Source organism: Phacochoerus africanus, chromosome 13 (assembly GCF_016906955.1).
Source record: "Phacochoerus africanus isolate WHEZ1 chromosome 13, ROS_Pafr_v1, whole genome shotgun sequence".
NCBI classification, from domain to species: Eukaryota; Metazoa; Chordata; class Mammalia; order Artiodactyla; family Suidae; genus Phacochoerus; species Phacochoerus africanus.
In genome coordinates, this window is record NC_062556.1 from 42,278,918 (window position 1) to 42,294,813 (window position 15,896).

General features: G+C 35.0%; 1 protein-coding gene across 1 annotated transcript in view; it reads right to left on the bottom strand.

The window, feature by feature from the left end:
* KLHL1 (kelch like family member 1) overlaps positions 1 to 14,548 on the bottom strand; it is a 384,315-nt gene extending 369,767 nt beyond the window's left edge. Inside the window, exon 1 of the mRNA XM_047756059.1 lies at positions 13,241 to 14,548. Within this exon, the coding sequence (XP_047612015.1) occupies positions 13,241 to 13,743 (503 nt within the window). The 5' untranslated portion in view covers positions 13,744 to 14,548. The remainder of the gene's footprint in view (positions 1 to 13,240) is intronic.
* Positions 14,549 to 15,896: the final 1,348 nt, after the last annotated feature.

The window sequence follows — 15,896 nt, forward strand, 5'->3', positions numbered from 1 at the left end:
TGTTAAAGGGAGTTCTTTCATACCAGTTGACATAAATGAAAGAAAACTGCCAGAAATTATAACCACATGGATAAAAGTTAAGATTATTCTTTTTTATTTAAATCTGGAACATTTAAAAAGTAAATGATGTTCAAATAAATAAAAGCATTATAATATGAGGTTTTACTATATGTGTAAGATAAAAGTATGATTACAGTAGCATTGAGAATGGGAAGGAAGAAATAAAAGCATAGTATTGTAAAGGACTTACACTAAATGTGAAGTGGTACATAATTTGAAGGTAGTTTCAGAAATATACTATAAACCCTAAAGCAACCAGTAAAGTAACAAAACAATGATAAGTAGCTAGTAATTCAACAAAGATAAAATGCTCTTATAAAAGTTATTCAATTAATCTAAGAAAAGAAAAAAATGAAATGGTAACAAAGATGGGAAAAATAGAAAATCCATTGTACCGTTATAATTTAAAACATTACTGTATCAATAATCACATTAAAAGTAACAGCTCTAGAAGTTCCCAACATGGCTCAGTGGATACTGACTGGCTTGGCATCCGTGTGGATGCAGGTTCAGACCTTGGCCTCGCTCAGTGAGTTAAGGATCCAGTGTTTCATCAGCTGTGGTGTAGGTTGCAGACACAGCTACAGCTCTGACTGACCCCTAGCCTTGGAACCTCCATATGCCGTGCATGTGACCCTCAAAAGGCAAACAGACAAACAAAAAAAGTAACAGCTTTATATGTCTATAATTAAAAGCAGTTATTATCAAATTATATAAAAAGCCAGGCTCAAGCATATTCTTCTCACAATAAACATACTTTAAATATAAACACAAATATTAGTTACAAAAGGGATGGAAAAATACAGTGTGCTAAGACTACTCAAAAGAAAGCTCAATGGATATATTAATATCAGACAAAGGATATCTCAGAGATAAGAATATCAATCTGATAAACAGAATCTGTGAAAAACCTAGAGCCAATAACAGAATGCCGGAAGACTAAATGTGTTTCTTCTGAAATCTGGAACAAAATGAGGATGTCTCCTCTCACTACTTTTACTCAACATTTTATTGGAGATGCTAGTCATTTCAATAAAGAAACAAAAAATAAAATAAAAAATATCTATATTGGAAAGGAAAATCAAAATCATTTTCATTTGCATAAGAATTAATTATTTATTTTGAAATTAATACTTTTTTTCATTTTCAGGTATAATTTCTTTTTAGAAAAAATTTATGGAATCTACAAAAAGATACAGGATACAGAATCAATATGAAATAATCAATTATATTTCTAGATACCATTAAGGAACAACATGAATATGAAATTTCAAAATAATATATTTCATAGTAGATCAATAAAGTATGAAATAATAATACTTACAACAAAAGGTGTGAAAGACCTAGATGCTGAAAAAATAAATAAAACCAGGCTAATAGAAATTAAAGCCCTGAGTAGTAGAAAGATGTTTTATGTGCATGGAACAAAATGAGAATGAAATCTAAAATTCACTAAGAAATTCAAAGGAACTAGGAAAATAACTAGAAAGACAACTTTGAAAAAATGAGGAAATATGAAGACTAACACTAAGTGATCCCAGACTTAGTATGAAGCCATGTTAGTCAAAATAGTGTGGTGTCAGGGTCATAATATACATAGAGATTAATGGAAAATGGATAAATTATTTTTATTATAGCCATACAACATAATACTTTATACCATAATAAGAATAAACAATTCATCATTGAATACTTACGTCTGATTGAAAAAAATGTTATAATGAGCCAAAGATACTCAATTGTATGGTATACTTCTTCCTAACTTTTATTAACTGTAAGTCAGATAAACTCCTCCATTGTGTTGATTATTCATATTTGGAATAGAAATTTAATTCTAATTTGCTTTGAATCATAGATTGGAGTCAAACATCTCTTGATTTTGGAGTCATCATTAATATTTGCCTTGCAGAACTTGATAATGAAATATTCACCTTAATTTTTTTGCTGCCTTATTTGTAGCAGATGAGAAAGTGAAGTCTGTATAGTTTTATAGTAAGTATTTCTGCAAAGAAAGCTCAGAAGTTCTTGCTGTATTACCACAAGAATTTTTACCTTGAGGCAGGGGGAATCTTCTCTATTGTTACTACTAGAGGAACAGCAATACCATGAGCTTTACCTTAATGACAGGAAAGAAAATACTATGCTGTCCTCATATCTTATTTCTCTTTATATTTTACCAGATGACTTGGAAGCACTACTAAACATATTCTTCCACACAGAAACAAGTTCATTCCCCACTCTGTCTCTTGTCCTAACAAATATAAAATATTTACATTTTATCATTATCTTTAGCAATAGCCTATGTTACTTTTAAATATATTTCTTTTTATTTATTTATTTATTTATTTATTTATTTATTTATTTATTTATTTATTTTTTGTCTTTTTTTGTCTTTTTTTGCCATTTCTTGGGCCGCTCCCGCGGCATATGGAGGTTCCCAGGCTAGGGGTCGAATCGGAGGTGTAGCCACTGGCCTACGCCAGAGCCACAGCAACGTGGGATCCGAGCCGCATCTGCAACCTACACCACAGCTCACGTCAACGCCGGATCGTTAACCCACTGAGCAAGGGCAGGGACCGAACCCGCAACCTCATGGTTCCTAGTCGGATTCGTTAACCGCTGCGCCACGACGGGAACTCCTTTTTTTTTTTTTTTTTTTAGATTTCTTTTTAAAGTTTACTTTTGTATTAAAGTATATTTGATTTACAATGTTGTGCCAATTTCTGCTGTAAAGCAAAGTGACCCAAACACACACACACACACACACACACACACACACACACACACTCTTTCTTATATTATCTTTAATCATGGTCTATCTCTAGAGATTTGATGTAGTTTCCTGAGCTATAGCATAAGACCTCATTGGTTATCTATTCTAAATGTAATAATGTACATCTACTAACTCCAAACTCCCAGTCCAGCCCACTCCCTCCTTCTCCCCATTAGCAACTACAAGTCTATTCTCTATGTCTGTGAGTCTGTTTCTTTTTTGGAGATAGGTTATTTTGTGCCATATTTTAGATTTTGCATACAAGTAATATCATATGGTATTTGTCTTCTCTTTCTGACTTACTCCACTTAGTACGAGAATCTTTGGTTGCATCCAGGTTTCTACAAGTGAGAAGTATTCCACTGTGTATATGTACCACATCTTCTTAATCTGTTCGTCTGTTGATGGCCGTTTAGGTTGTTTCCATGTGGTAGCTATTGTGAATAGTGTTGCAATGAAAATAGGGGTGTGTGTATATTTTTGAATTAACATTTTGTCTGGATATATGCCCAGGAGCAAGATTGATGGGTCATATGGTAGGTATATGTTTAGTTTTCGTAAGAACCTCAATATTGCTTTCCATAGTGGTTGTACCAATTTACATTCCCACCAACAGTGTAGGGGGGTTCCCTTTTCTCCACACCCTCTCCAGCATTTGTTATTTGTGGACTTATTAGTGGTGGCCATTCTGACCAGTGTGAGGTGGACCTCATTGATTTCATAGTTTTGATTTGCATTTCTCTGTTAATTAGTGATGTCAAACATTTTTTCATGTTCCTATTGGCTATCCATATGTCTTTTTCAGAGAAATGGCTATTTAGGTCTTCTGCCCATTTTTGATTGGCTTGTTTGTTTTTGTTGTTGCTGTTAATGAGTTGTGTAATTCCTTTGTATGTTTTGGAGATTAAGCCCTTGTCAGCTGCATCATAAGTAACAATTTTACTCTATTTCAAGAATGTCAGCTCTCACCACTTTTACTCAAAATAGTATTGGAAATCCTAGACACAATAATTAGACCAAAAAAAGACACAGACCATATCCAAGTTGGAAGAGAAGAGGTAAAATTGTCACTTTATGCAGATGGCATGATGCTATATATAGAAAACCCTAATGATGCCATACCAAAACTATTTGAACTGATAAATAAGTTGGCAAATTAGCAGGATACAAGATTAACATCCAGAAATTGGTTGCATTTCTATATACTAAAATGATATATTATAAAAGGAATATAAAAAATACCTTTTAGAATTGCGATCTCAAAAAATCCTAGAAATAAACCTGACCAAGGAGGTGAAAGATTTATATGCTGAGAACTATAAAACATTAATCAAGGAAATTAAAGAGGACTCAAAGAAATGGAAATCTATCCCAAGCTCCTGGATGGAAAGAGTTAATATTGTTAAAATGTCTGTACTAACCAAAGTAATCTACATATTTAATGTAGATTAACAAATCACCCATGACATTTTTCATAGAACTAGAAAAAATAGTCCAAAAATTTACATGGAACCACAAAAGACCCAGAATTCCTAATTCAACAGAAATTCTGAGGTGGGGAAAGGAAAAAAAAAAGCAGGAGGCAAAAATCTCCCAGATCTCAGACTTCAGACAACATTACAAAGCCACAGTAATCAAGACAGTGTGGTTATGGTACAAAAACAAACGTACAAACCAATGGAACAGAATAAGGAACCCAGAAATAACCCCACACACCTAAGGCCAATTAATCTTTGACAAAAGAAACAAGAATATAAAATGGGAAAAAGTCCATCTCTTTAGCAAGTAGTGCTAGGAAAACTAGACGGCTGCATGTACATCCAGAAAATAGAACATACCCTCACACCATGAATAAAAATGAACTCAAAGTGGCTTTAAGACTTAAACATAAGACAAGATACCATAAAACTCCTAGAAGAAAATGTAAGACAAAATGTTCTCTGATGTAAACCACACAAATATTCTCCCAAGGCAACAGAAATAAAAAAATAATAATCAAATATACTATTGGAACCTAATCAAACTTGCAAATTTCTGCACAGCAAGGGAAATCATAAACAAGATGAAAAGACAACCTACGGAATAGGAGTGAATATATTTCTTATCAGAATACTTTTTCAAATGTAAAATTAAATTTCTATTATTAAAGAGGCTATCGAAGGCTACAAATTAAATCATTTCTGAATGTAAATATTTTTTCTTAAAATTGATATATGTCTATTTTAAACCTTAACTGAAGTTGAAGACTCACTTGCATCTGCTCTTACTCCTATATTTTCACATTATTTTATTTGCCTCATCCCAAATTTTCCTTTAAGTATGGTAAATATATGAATTCTATCATCAATGAACTCCAGAAAAATATTTTGGCCTTTATAATGCCACACACTGAAAATATGTACAATCTATAAATGTTGATAATTTTGTATAGCATGCATTTCTCTAAGTTCATATGGTTTACCTTACTCTAATATATCAGCATGCAGTTTCATATTACAATGAAAAAAAACTGGACTCAGCTTTAGAAAATTTAAGTTCTAGAATAAACTCTGCCTGTATAGGAAAATGTCACAATTATCATGTAAATCACTCCTTACCTCATCTTTTCATTACAATATGATGAGAGAGGACGTAATACATATTTGACATAAAGTCTTCTAGCTTTGCTTCCATAAGACAGTGGATCTTAACCTATAGTTGTCTCAGCTTGACCCTTTGCATAATGGCATGAGTTAGGCTGTACTTTAGCTACTTAAGATATTAAATTAAGCTCTATTTTGAACACTTAAGGTGTCCTCTAAGCCGAACATAGCCTAAGAAAAATCTGATGGGTCTTTCACTCAATGAAGACTATTTTGAATCAGTTATTCTTTTCCAGACAATATGCCAGCTTCCTGAGATACAAAGATGGATAGAAAACTCTCTTTTTCTACAGAGTAAAAGATTAGTAATAAAAATTAACAATTAAGTAATTAAAGAAATTTAACTAGTGATGTACTAAATATGTATATGTGGACTTTCAAAGGTACAGAAAAGGAAGGTTTCAAAGGGTCTTAGTAAAGTTCAGACCAGCATGAATGTGTACAGTTGTTAATTAGAAGAAAATACAGCAAGTAAATTTGCATAACTGTGTTTGGATACAATGTCAGATGATCTGGCTGGGGCTTCAGACCATGGTCAGACAAACAGAGTGCTTCTAGATTATATTAAAAACTTCGGCTTTAATCTATGGAAACTGTGAAACAATGAATCTAGCTGACAAGATTCAAACTTTAGAAAAATTTTCTCTTACAGTATGTAATATGGACTAGAGAAAAGATGGGTGAGACTAAAAATAGAGAATATCTTAAAAGACTAAAACAACTGTCCTACTGAGGAACAATTACTATGAAAAGGGACAGAAAGTCATCTATTGTGACCTTGGTTCACTATTTGAACATATGGAATATTGTTGTAATCACCTAATGACTTTTTTGCTACAGTTTGAGATCAGTTTTAACTGATTTGTCTCCTTATTATGGTTAATACTTTCCATTTCTTTATGGTCTAATTATATTCAATTGGATATCAAACTGATAAAACCACCTTTTTGGTATTAAATATTTCTAAATATGTGAATTATTCTTCAACTTTGTTCTAGGGCACAGTTACATTACTTGGGAACAGTTTAATACCTTGGGGTGTTGCTGTTAATAAGCCATGGCAATGTTTATTCTAGAACTACTTATTTCTTCTTATTCAGTTAAAACCCTTCTAAATACTTTATCTAATCTCACGAATCATGTGGTTTCCCATTCTCATTGTTAGGAACAGGTACTATCCCCTGTAATTCTGAGGTGATTATTTTCTCCAACCTTGGGTAGTTTCCTTAAATGCATCTACCTGTCTTTATTCTACTGAGTACTGATCTGAGTACTAAAGGGGCCCCTCCTCAGATTTCTGGAGTGTTTTTTTTTTTTTTATGCATCTCTCTTTTATGATACAGACCTTTGAGTTTTCACTGCCTAGGTCTCTCTGAATCCAGGGTGGTTTTCATATTCTTCTTGGTTTCCCCTCCCCTGTATCACTGCCTGATTCAGTCAAAATGAAAATGCTGATATACATGATTGGATATCCACCAACATAACTAAGGATAAAAGGAGTCCTGTTGATCTACCAGGACACAGTATCACAAACAGAACTACATTAGGAAATCAAACTAAAAGATTTCCTATGAGAATCAGTTATCAGAGTTGGAGAAATGCTTCCTAGAGAATGGGAAAAGCTGAATTTACAATGAATATCAACTGATATCACTCATTACTATTATTGAAGACCCTCATTATTTTCAAAAAGTACCATTTCTGTGTCATGACCTTCAGCCAAAACATCTTCCTCATTGGCTTACAATTCAAGTATTTAATTATACTCAGGTTATCTATGTCTACAGATATTTTCTACAAAGTTTTGAATAACCTTATCTTAATCACAGAAAATAAATTAATTACTGTCTGGTCTAAATGAATATGTAAATTCCATATCCTTTTTTTAACAGCTACTATAAAAAATACCTGCAGTTAGTTTGCATGGTAAAATAAAATAAATAGAGTCTTACCATGATACTCCATTTAAAATGTTGTACATTTTCATGTTCAGAATCTTGATATAACTCTAAAATACCCTGCCAATCTCATTTTTTATAAATTCTTTAAGAGCTCTTGATCAAAAATAGTGAAATTTAAAGTGTCCTTATCAGTGGCATATCAACCTCCAAATATTCAAATTATCTTTTGAGACTTAGAAAAAATAAGTCAGCATAAATAAATGTCAGATCAATAGTATATTCAATATTAACCATGATTTTGATTGGACAGAGAGGATTTCTTTATTATTTTTAAATTATTTAAACTACTACTTTAAAGTGGTTCATGACATAGCTTACACATATTCAGTAGAAATGTATCAATGAAATTCAATTATGTAGGGGATTTTATTGTTTGTTACAATTAGGAATTTTACTTATTTCATCTTGCATTTGGATCCACCTCTTTCCTTCAGATAGCTCTGGAGTTTAAGGTACCTGCAGATTCAACCTAGTGATCTTATTACTTTTTCCTTTATGTTATTCTCATAAGTCCATCCTAAGATAAGTGGAAAAAAAAAGTTACCCTTTACAAATCCATCCTAAGATAAGTGAAAAAAAAAAAAGTTCTCTAAACAAGGTATTCTTTTGAAAGTTCTGGCTTAAATGCTAATGTCAAACACTGTATGACACTCAAGCTTGGAATAAATTATAAAGGAAGACATGAAATTGAGTAAAATAACTATACACTTTTTCACTGTGAAATTATGATCATGGGGAAACTACGAACATTATTTTATTTTAGTGTGCCATAGAAGTGAAGTTTGAGAATTACTTTCCTGAAGAAAAAGTCCTTCGCTACTTTTAAAGTTTTTTTTTTTTTTTTTTTTTCCTTTTGACTGAAGCAAAGCTGATTTCTTTTTATTCTAAACAAATACCACCAATTTCCATGAGAGTCTCATGGTGTATACTCTCTTTCTGTGGCACTTTTTGTATCAGTTGTTCTGAATTTCAGAAGCAGATTTTCTGCCATAAAGCTCTTTTTTGGACTCCAAAGTTAAATTATTTTTCCCTGTCTAGGTTATTTCCTCATACTTTTGTTTAATTAAAAAGTAAAGTGTCCTAAATGAACCATACTGCAGGGAATAATTTAGTGTTTTTTTTTTTAACTTGGGCTAAGTCCTTTTTGACTGAAACTTATCAGGCATCGTCCATGATTTTCACGTTAAGAAGTCTAAAAATTCATACACAAGCATGATTTCCACCAAGGAAATAAGAGAATTGCTTCAGCATAGTCTTAGCTGGAGACTCTTTTCTTGCATTCTGTTTGTTTAAGTGGGAGGAAGGAAGAGTTGCCAAACCGTCCTGGAATATGGAGTCAGAAGTCAAGACAGCAAGGGTTAAGAATCCAGCTGTACTACTCTTCTTGTGATACAGGGTGAATTAATCACCTGTCTTTATCTCAGTCTTCTCATAATCATAGGATGATTATGTAATCATTTTAATGAAGGGATCCATAATTGTACCAGAATCATAGTGCTGATCTGAATATTAAATTGTACAATATAAATATTCAACAAGCTATCCTGCAAATAGCAAGTTCTTAATCAATGTCACTCATTATGATTATGACAAATATTTATTCACTCAGTAGTATTTATTGAGGAACTACATGCTCTGTGATGGGGATAAATGATGAGCAAAACAGAAACACCTTGTTCACTGGGCAACTGTAGTTAGAGACAAATAATAAAAGCCATATGGACATTAAGATATGGTTAAAATAAGAAATTGAAGACATTGAGCAGTTAATCTAAGAACATAAAGTAAGGGGACAAATAAATTGAAGAAATGAATTTTCTTTGGATATCAGTACATGCTTTTCTGAGAAAGGTACAGAACTTTTGTTTAAGACATCTCAAGAATGAATCAGAATGAATCCAGGAAAGAGTGGATTGAGAGAAAACAAGCCACCGTACAACAAGGAAGGGAAATATTTGTGAGGTCCCAGGGCAGAGAAAAATAATAAAGAAGAACATTGTGACTTGAAGACAGGGGAAGGGGAGGGGGTATTGTGAGTGAAGAACCTGGATGGCATAAAAGGGTCAGCACTTTCAGGGCCTGTTCATAGGATGGATTGAGGTCACAGTGTGGTGGAAATGTTTTTGAAAAATAAAAGGAGGATCAGAATGTGGGAAAATAGCTTAGATTTTTATTTCACATGTTTTTATTGACTTTAGTATGGAGAAAGGATTACAGGTGTCAAACTTAATGAAGGAAGATTAGAGAAGATTAGTTGGAAGACAATAGAATCTTAAAATTAGGTGCAGACAAGGGAGTTGGAGGGATGTGGGGCAGACATAGGGGAGTACATTTTTGAAGTAAAAGTGACAGGACTTAGTTGAATATTGAATATCCGGGGAAAGAGGATTTTGGCAAATATGATCTTAAATTTCTGGCTTGCACAACTTAATGGATAGCGAGCTATTTTCTAAGATGGAGAAGAAGAAAACTGAGCAAGAGAAAGAAAGATTATAAGCTCAGTTTTGTACATGTTGTGTTTATATTGCCTCTGTGATATCCATAAGAGAGGTCAAGTGGAGAGGTGAATGTATGAGGCCAAAGGTCAATGGATTGGGGGGTTAGGAGTAGGGTCTAGGTTTTCAGATGTGACTCTAAAATAGCACTTATGGATGGCGACTGAAACCACTGAAATAGATGCCTGCATGGTGTGAGAATTTAGAAAACTAAAAAAGCAATAGTTAAACATGACATCTTTTCTCTCACTCACATCACTAAAGACTGCAAGAATATAAATATTTCTCTTTGGTTTCTTAGTTTACTACGCATAGAATTTTGGACCAAAAATAATGCATAGCAAAAATATATAGTGATCTGAATGGCTATAAAATGATACACTCCAACAAGCAAGTTCATACAGTAAAGTAGAGAAAATAAATTATGTGTGGCATAGAGCAGGATGTAAGACTTAGGATTCTTAATGGTGTCATGATTAAGGTAGTCGGATACTGAGATTTGTTCATGTCTGTCTGGTAGGATGGGACAAAGATAGAGGCTGGGTTTCAGCAGCAAATCAGTTTACTACTCTCTTCCTGCCACCTCTATATTTGAACTCCATGATAATTTGACCTTTCCAGAATTCTGATATTGTGAACAACTTTCCACTGAGCAAACTCCAGGTGCTGTTTGAACAACAAATTAAACCAAATGAGCTACTTATATTCATCTAAAACACTTTTCCTAAGATGTGTGAGACCAAATCAATAAAGAGAATTTCTGAAAATGAAGAAAGAGAAAAAGGGCCAATTATTTTTTTATACATGAGGATTAGCTTAGCAGAGTGGTCAGAATTGATGAAACCAAATGCTAAATATCAAATGTGACATCACAGAATAGTGACAGAGTAATGATCCAAGTAATCAAAATGATCATTCAGGTTTATATGGTTTATACACGTGCTCATTGGCTGTGTAGATTTCTTCCTGAAATGGGTTAAGATAGAAACAAAAGTAAATTCGTGTTACTATAATATTTTATATATGGTTTTCCATTCAGCATCTAACTTTGGAAATGCTGTCCTTTATGAGAAATGATTATTCTTACAATATATTAGAATAATATATATTGATAATGACTAATTGCTAGGCTTAGTAGCATGGTGTCAATCAGTAATGAACAGAGGGCCAATGGTCTATCAATGTTTAGGAATACATAAAATCCATGAGAATACTATTAGTGGTTACTGATTTGTCCAGTGAGAAATTCAAATTTATCTAAAGGATTTAATAATTAATAAGAAATTTAAAATAAAATTAGACCTGATTTTCACTATTTTATACATGCAAGACATCTTAGGAAAATCTCATACCAAAAGTAAAGATGATTTGGGATGGACTTGGTTTATTTTCAGAATTCTTTTTATTTCCATATCCTTGTGAGTGAAAACACTGAAGTATATTCAAAAGTAAGGGACTGGAAGTCAAATCGAATAGATGTTTTACCCCTAAAAGAGATTTTAGTTGTTAGTTTTATTTTTTAATTTATTTTAACTTAAGTAAATACTCTATGAGTATTTCCAAATTCTCCAACTTACTTGAAAGTCTTCTGAAAGTATTCATGCCAAATATGCCTTCTTGACATCAAAATATATTTTATGAAGCAAATTTTTTTATAATTCAACATTAATATTACCAAAAGGGTAGATATTGTAGGCTGATTTGAAGACTTTATAAAACTGAAAAAATGATCTATTTTTTTTTTCCAGACTGAGTCACAAAAATATCACTTTCAATAAAGTTGTACCTGGTTTTCTTTTAAATATATAAGGTAAATTAGTAAATGTTTATGGACAATTTCCAAAAACTAAATATATATATATGTTTACCCTAATTTAGAGAGGGTAAAGTCCATCATATTTTATTTAACAAGAAGATGTTAATCTATGAGTCACTAGTGACTACATAAATCAAATAACTTCATAGAATTAATGGTACAAGAAGTTATAGCCATTTTGTAAAGTATCTTAATTGAATAATAGATAAAATCATATTTAGTTTTCCCATATATGGAAAAACTTTTTCATACTTGAAAATTGCAAATTAAATTTCTCTTTCTTTAAAATACTAATTTTATATTAAGGATATTCATATATTAGATTATGTTCAAGTCTCTTAAAATTCAAATTCAAATACATATAATTTTTTTTAATTAGGATAATTTTTGAATCTTTAACTTTGCATCCATCAACATATTTAAGGAACATCTACAATATTATTTTGTTTGATGTGTTTTTGTGTGACTTAACTCTCTAAGAAGCTCATTCAATCAACCAATAGTTTAAAACATTGCTTCTATTTCTAACTTTTTATTAAAGGTAAATTTTATTAACTGTTTCCTTATGATTTTCCTATGTTCTCCTGTATTTCTTCCTAAATAATATATTCTGATAAATGAATTTAAGAGGAAATCTTTTCATATCCTCACTATATGCCAAAAGAAGTAATGATCTAGTCCAGAATGAGTGAATTCTCTAAAAATGTAAAACTCAGAAGTTTTCCTCTGTGAGGTTTTCTTTAAGTCTTGAACGTAGAACTGTACTCAAAGGAATGTAATATTAGAAATTAACAAGAAATAAATGATGACCTGGTTACTAAGAATACACAGTTCCATAGTGAGGCAATAAACCAGGACAGATGAATGCAAAGGGGCTTAGCAACAGTTTAATTACAAGACTTTGAACAAGGCAAAGTTGAACACAAAGTAGGATAAAAAAGGAAAGTTGGGATAGTGAATAGAAACTCTGTCTTTTGGGGCAAAAGAGAAGATAATGTGGTTATCCAGTGGCCTCCTGTTCTCTTCATACTCCTGGAATATAGCCTCAAGCCACAGGAATCCCAGAAAAACTGCCAGGTCAGTTTCTAGGCCTGTATATGGATGCATTTGAATGGTGTGTAAAGGAAGTTTCTTCTCACATCAGATAACTAGGATCTCCAACTGTTAACGACTGAAGATGACAGAAGAATACTATAATCTCAGAAATAAGAGAACCATTCCATCTGGAGATTTACCAAAATGCACACAGGTTCCATCTGTGATTACAAATCTGTAAACTCGCAAAAACAAAAGCAATATACATGAGACAATAGAAATTAATTAGGAAACTTTTAATGAGATTACAACTTGGGTTAGTAGAAATGGGCCTGACATCTCTTAAGCAAAATGTTCATCTAGAAAGATTTTAGATTTAGGAACTACCAGAGCAAAAGAGGATGGGGGAAATGAGTGGAAACAGAGATACTTGGATGTCCCATGGGGATTTACTGTACCTGTGTCCACATCCTTCACCTGTTGCCTGGTTGGAGGTGGTCGGCTCCACTCTGAGCTCTTGCAGGACAAGTCCTTTCTCATGTGGTCCAGGAAAGTCCATGCCTGCCACCTCCTCCTCCTCTAAGGACTCCACGTAGAAGAGGGTCCTGGCCGGTTGGTGGGTGCCCTGTCCAGGAGCCCCTTGCTGCAGCCTTGTAGCCACCGGCAGCAGGGTGCCATTCAGTGGGTTGAAGGAAGAGGAGGAAGAGGACGTGGAGGCAGACGAAGAAGAGGAGGAAGAAGACGAAGGCTTCTTCCAGAAAGTGCTCACGCTGCCTTTCTCTTGGCTTTTAAGTAGGCGGCTCTGGCTGGGTCCCCAGTGCTCAAAGCTGCCGCTGCTGTCCTGTTGCAGGCAGCTGCCCCCAGCAGGGCCGCCTGGAGACGGCGACGGGTGGCTGAAGAGTTTCCAGCGGAGTCGAAGGATATGCTTCACATCGAAGTCTTTTCGCCCAGAGCCTGACATGCTTGATGCAAGGAAGGCGAAAGGACCTGAGTTGGCTCAGAAGTAGACGGGGCAGCGGATGGGGGAGGCAAATAGAGCCCGGGTTGGAGGAAGAGGAGGGAGGCGCCCTCTGCACCCCGGGATCAGATGGGGCCAGGCGGCTACGTGCCCTGCCTGGCGACAACCCGAGGGCGGAGAGGAGAGCCGCGGGGCTCAGCTGCGGTCAGGTCCGCAGAACCTGCGCGTGGGGAGCTCAATCGCGGGGAGCAGAGGCAGGAGCGGGACGCAGAGGGCTGAGAATCTCAGATCCCGGCCCGGGGATCCGGTGGTTATCGCGGAGAGGGACAACCCTTAAGCTGGAGATGCGGAAGGGAGAGAGGTCTGCGCACCCTGAGGCTAGAAGCTTGGGAGGCGGTGGCAGCTGGATACACCTCCCTGGGATGCACCCGTCGCAGAACCTCAGTCGAGAAGCTATTGGCTCTCCTATCCTGGCAGCTTAGAGTTCAGTGCCAGGAGAGCGCAGAGAGAGAGAAAGATCCCCAAGTCGCGAAGAAGCGCACTCCCGCAGCCTTTCCGGTGCACCTGCGCCCCTCTCCCTGGCCTCTCCAGGATGCCCTGAGAAGAGCTTGCGGGTTTCTTTGAGAAAGTCAGATGCCTTCTGCAAGGAGAAAAGGGGTAGTTTTGTATAGTCAGTTTGTAAAAGGGAAAAAAAAAATAAATATTCCCGAAAACATAGGAAAGCAAAAGGAAAAGCCCGCGCGGGTGAAGCTGTCAAGGTCCTCACAGTACAATTTTCTCTTTGCCTCAGCGCCTCCTCCCCGTAAGTGACGCAGATGTGCACTGGGGCCTATACCGAGAGATGGAGGGAGGGAGGGAAGGCTTCAATCTTCTTTATGCAAGTGAGTCTGCTGCTCTTATTGTCCTTTGCGTGGGTCCTGTCACCTTTTTTTCATTCTTCTTCCTCGCTACATTACTATGGAGCAATAAAAGTAAAACAAACAGGCAATATGTTTTAGCATCAGTAAACACCAAACATGAATCATGGCTGCGTAAACTTAATAGGCTGCCATGGGTTTGCAGGTTGCAGGTTAATGGCTTGAATTACTTAATAAACCTCATCCTTTAACCTTTAGCCTTAGTGTCTCTGCAGTGAGAAGAAAGAAAGGAGGATGCCAGCGTCAAAGTGTGATGATGCCACCATTCTGACAATAACATTGTGATTCTGCCATTAATGCACTCAGGCAGTGCTTCACCCTGGGGGCCAGAGGCACACGGTAGAAATTTGAAGATGGGCATCCGAGCTCCGGGGACGAGTTTTGCAAAATCAGTGCATTTGGTTCGTAGTCTTAGAATAAAAGCTGTTCTCAGTATAAATCAAGAAGTGAACTAAAATGATAAAAGAGAATTTCAAGACAAAACCTAGACAATAAAGGAATATAGCCAAAGGCTAGTATTCTGCAAAAATCTCTTGTTTTTAGAAGGAAAGATGTGTTTTCCTTTATATTTAGAATGATGAAGATTAGGATCCCTTTCTAGGTATGGCTACTTAGAAATTTTTCAGCTTTTCCTTTAATGAGCCATTAAAGTCACCTTTGCTAAAGGCAAACTGGGGTCAGAGGATTAGCAGTTGCCCAAACTGGGTAAGGAATGTGATTGTTGTCAATTCATGAAATTCACAGCTTCAGCAACCCCCAAGAGGGCACAGGCATCAAAGATTAAAAATGCAGTTATATTACTGTTCCGTTACCCCACTGTTGAATAATAAATCTAAACAGGAAACAAAGCTAAATTTGAAGTCCTTCCTAGACAAAGTTGGACATTTTAATAAAAGAAGAAATTAAGCATATAAAATCCCTACTTTCAGAGGAAGAAAAATCACTATTATGCATTTTAAATATTGATTTATGCCACAACAGCTGGACTGCAATCCCCTGTGACTTGATTTTTTTCTTTCAGTATTCTGTGTTTAAAAGAAGAAGGGAAAAAAAAAAAAGCAAAGAGGCCTTTAAAGCAAACAATGGTGACAGATCATTTTTATCCAAGAACTGAATCAAGTAAGTATTTCCCTTAGGGAAGAAAACAATGTATGAAATTTCACATCACAAGCAGGACAGAGAAAACTTTCCATCAGAGGTAGTTTAGAAATATGAAGTGCATATAATTAACTACTTTTT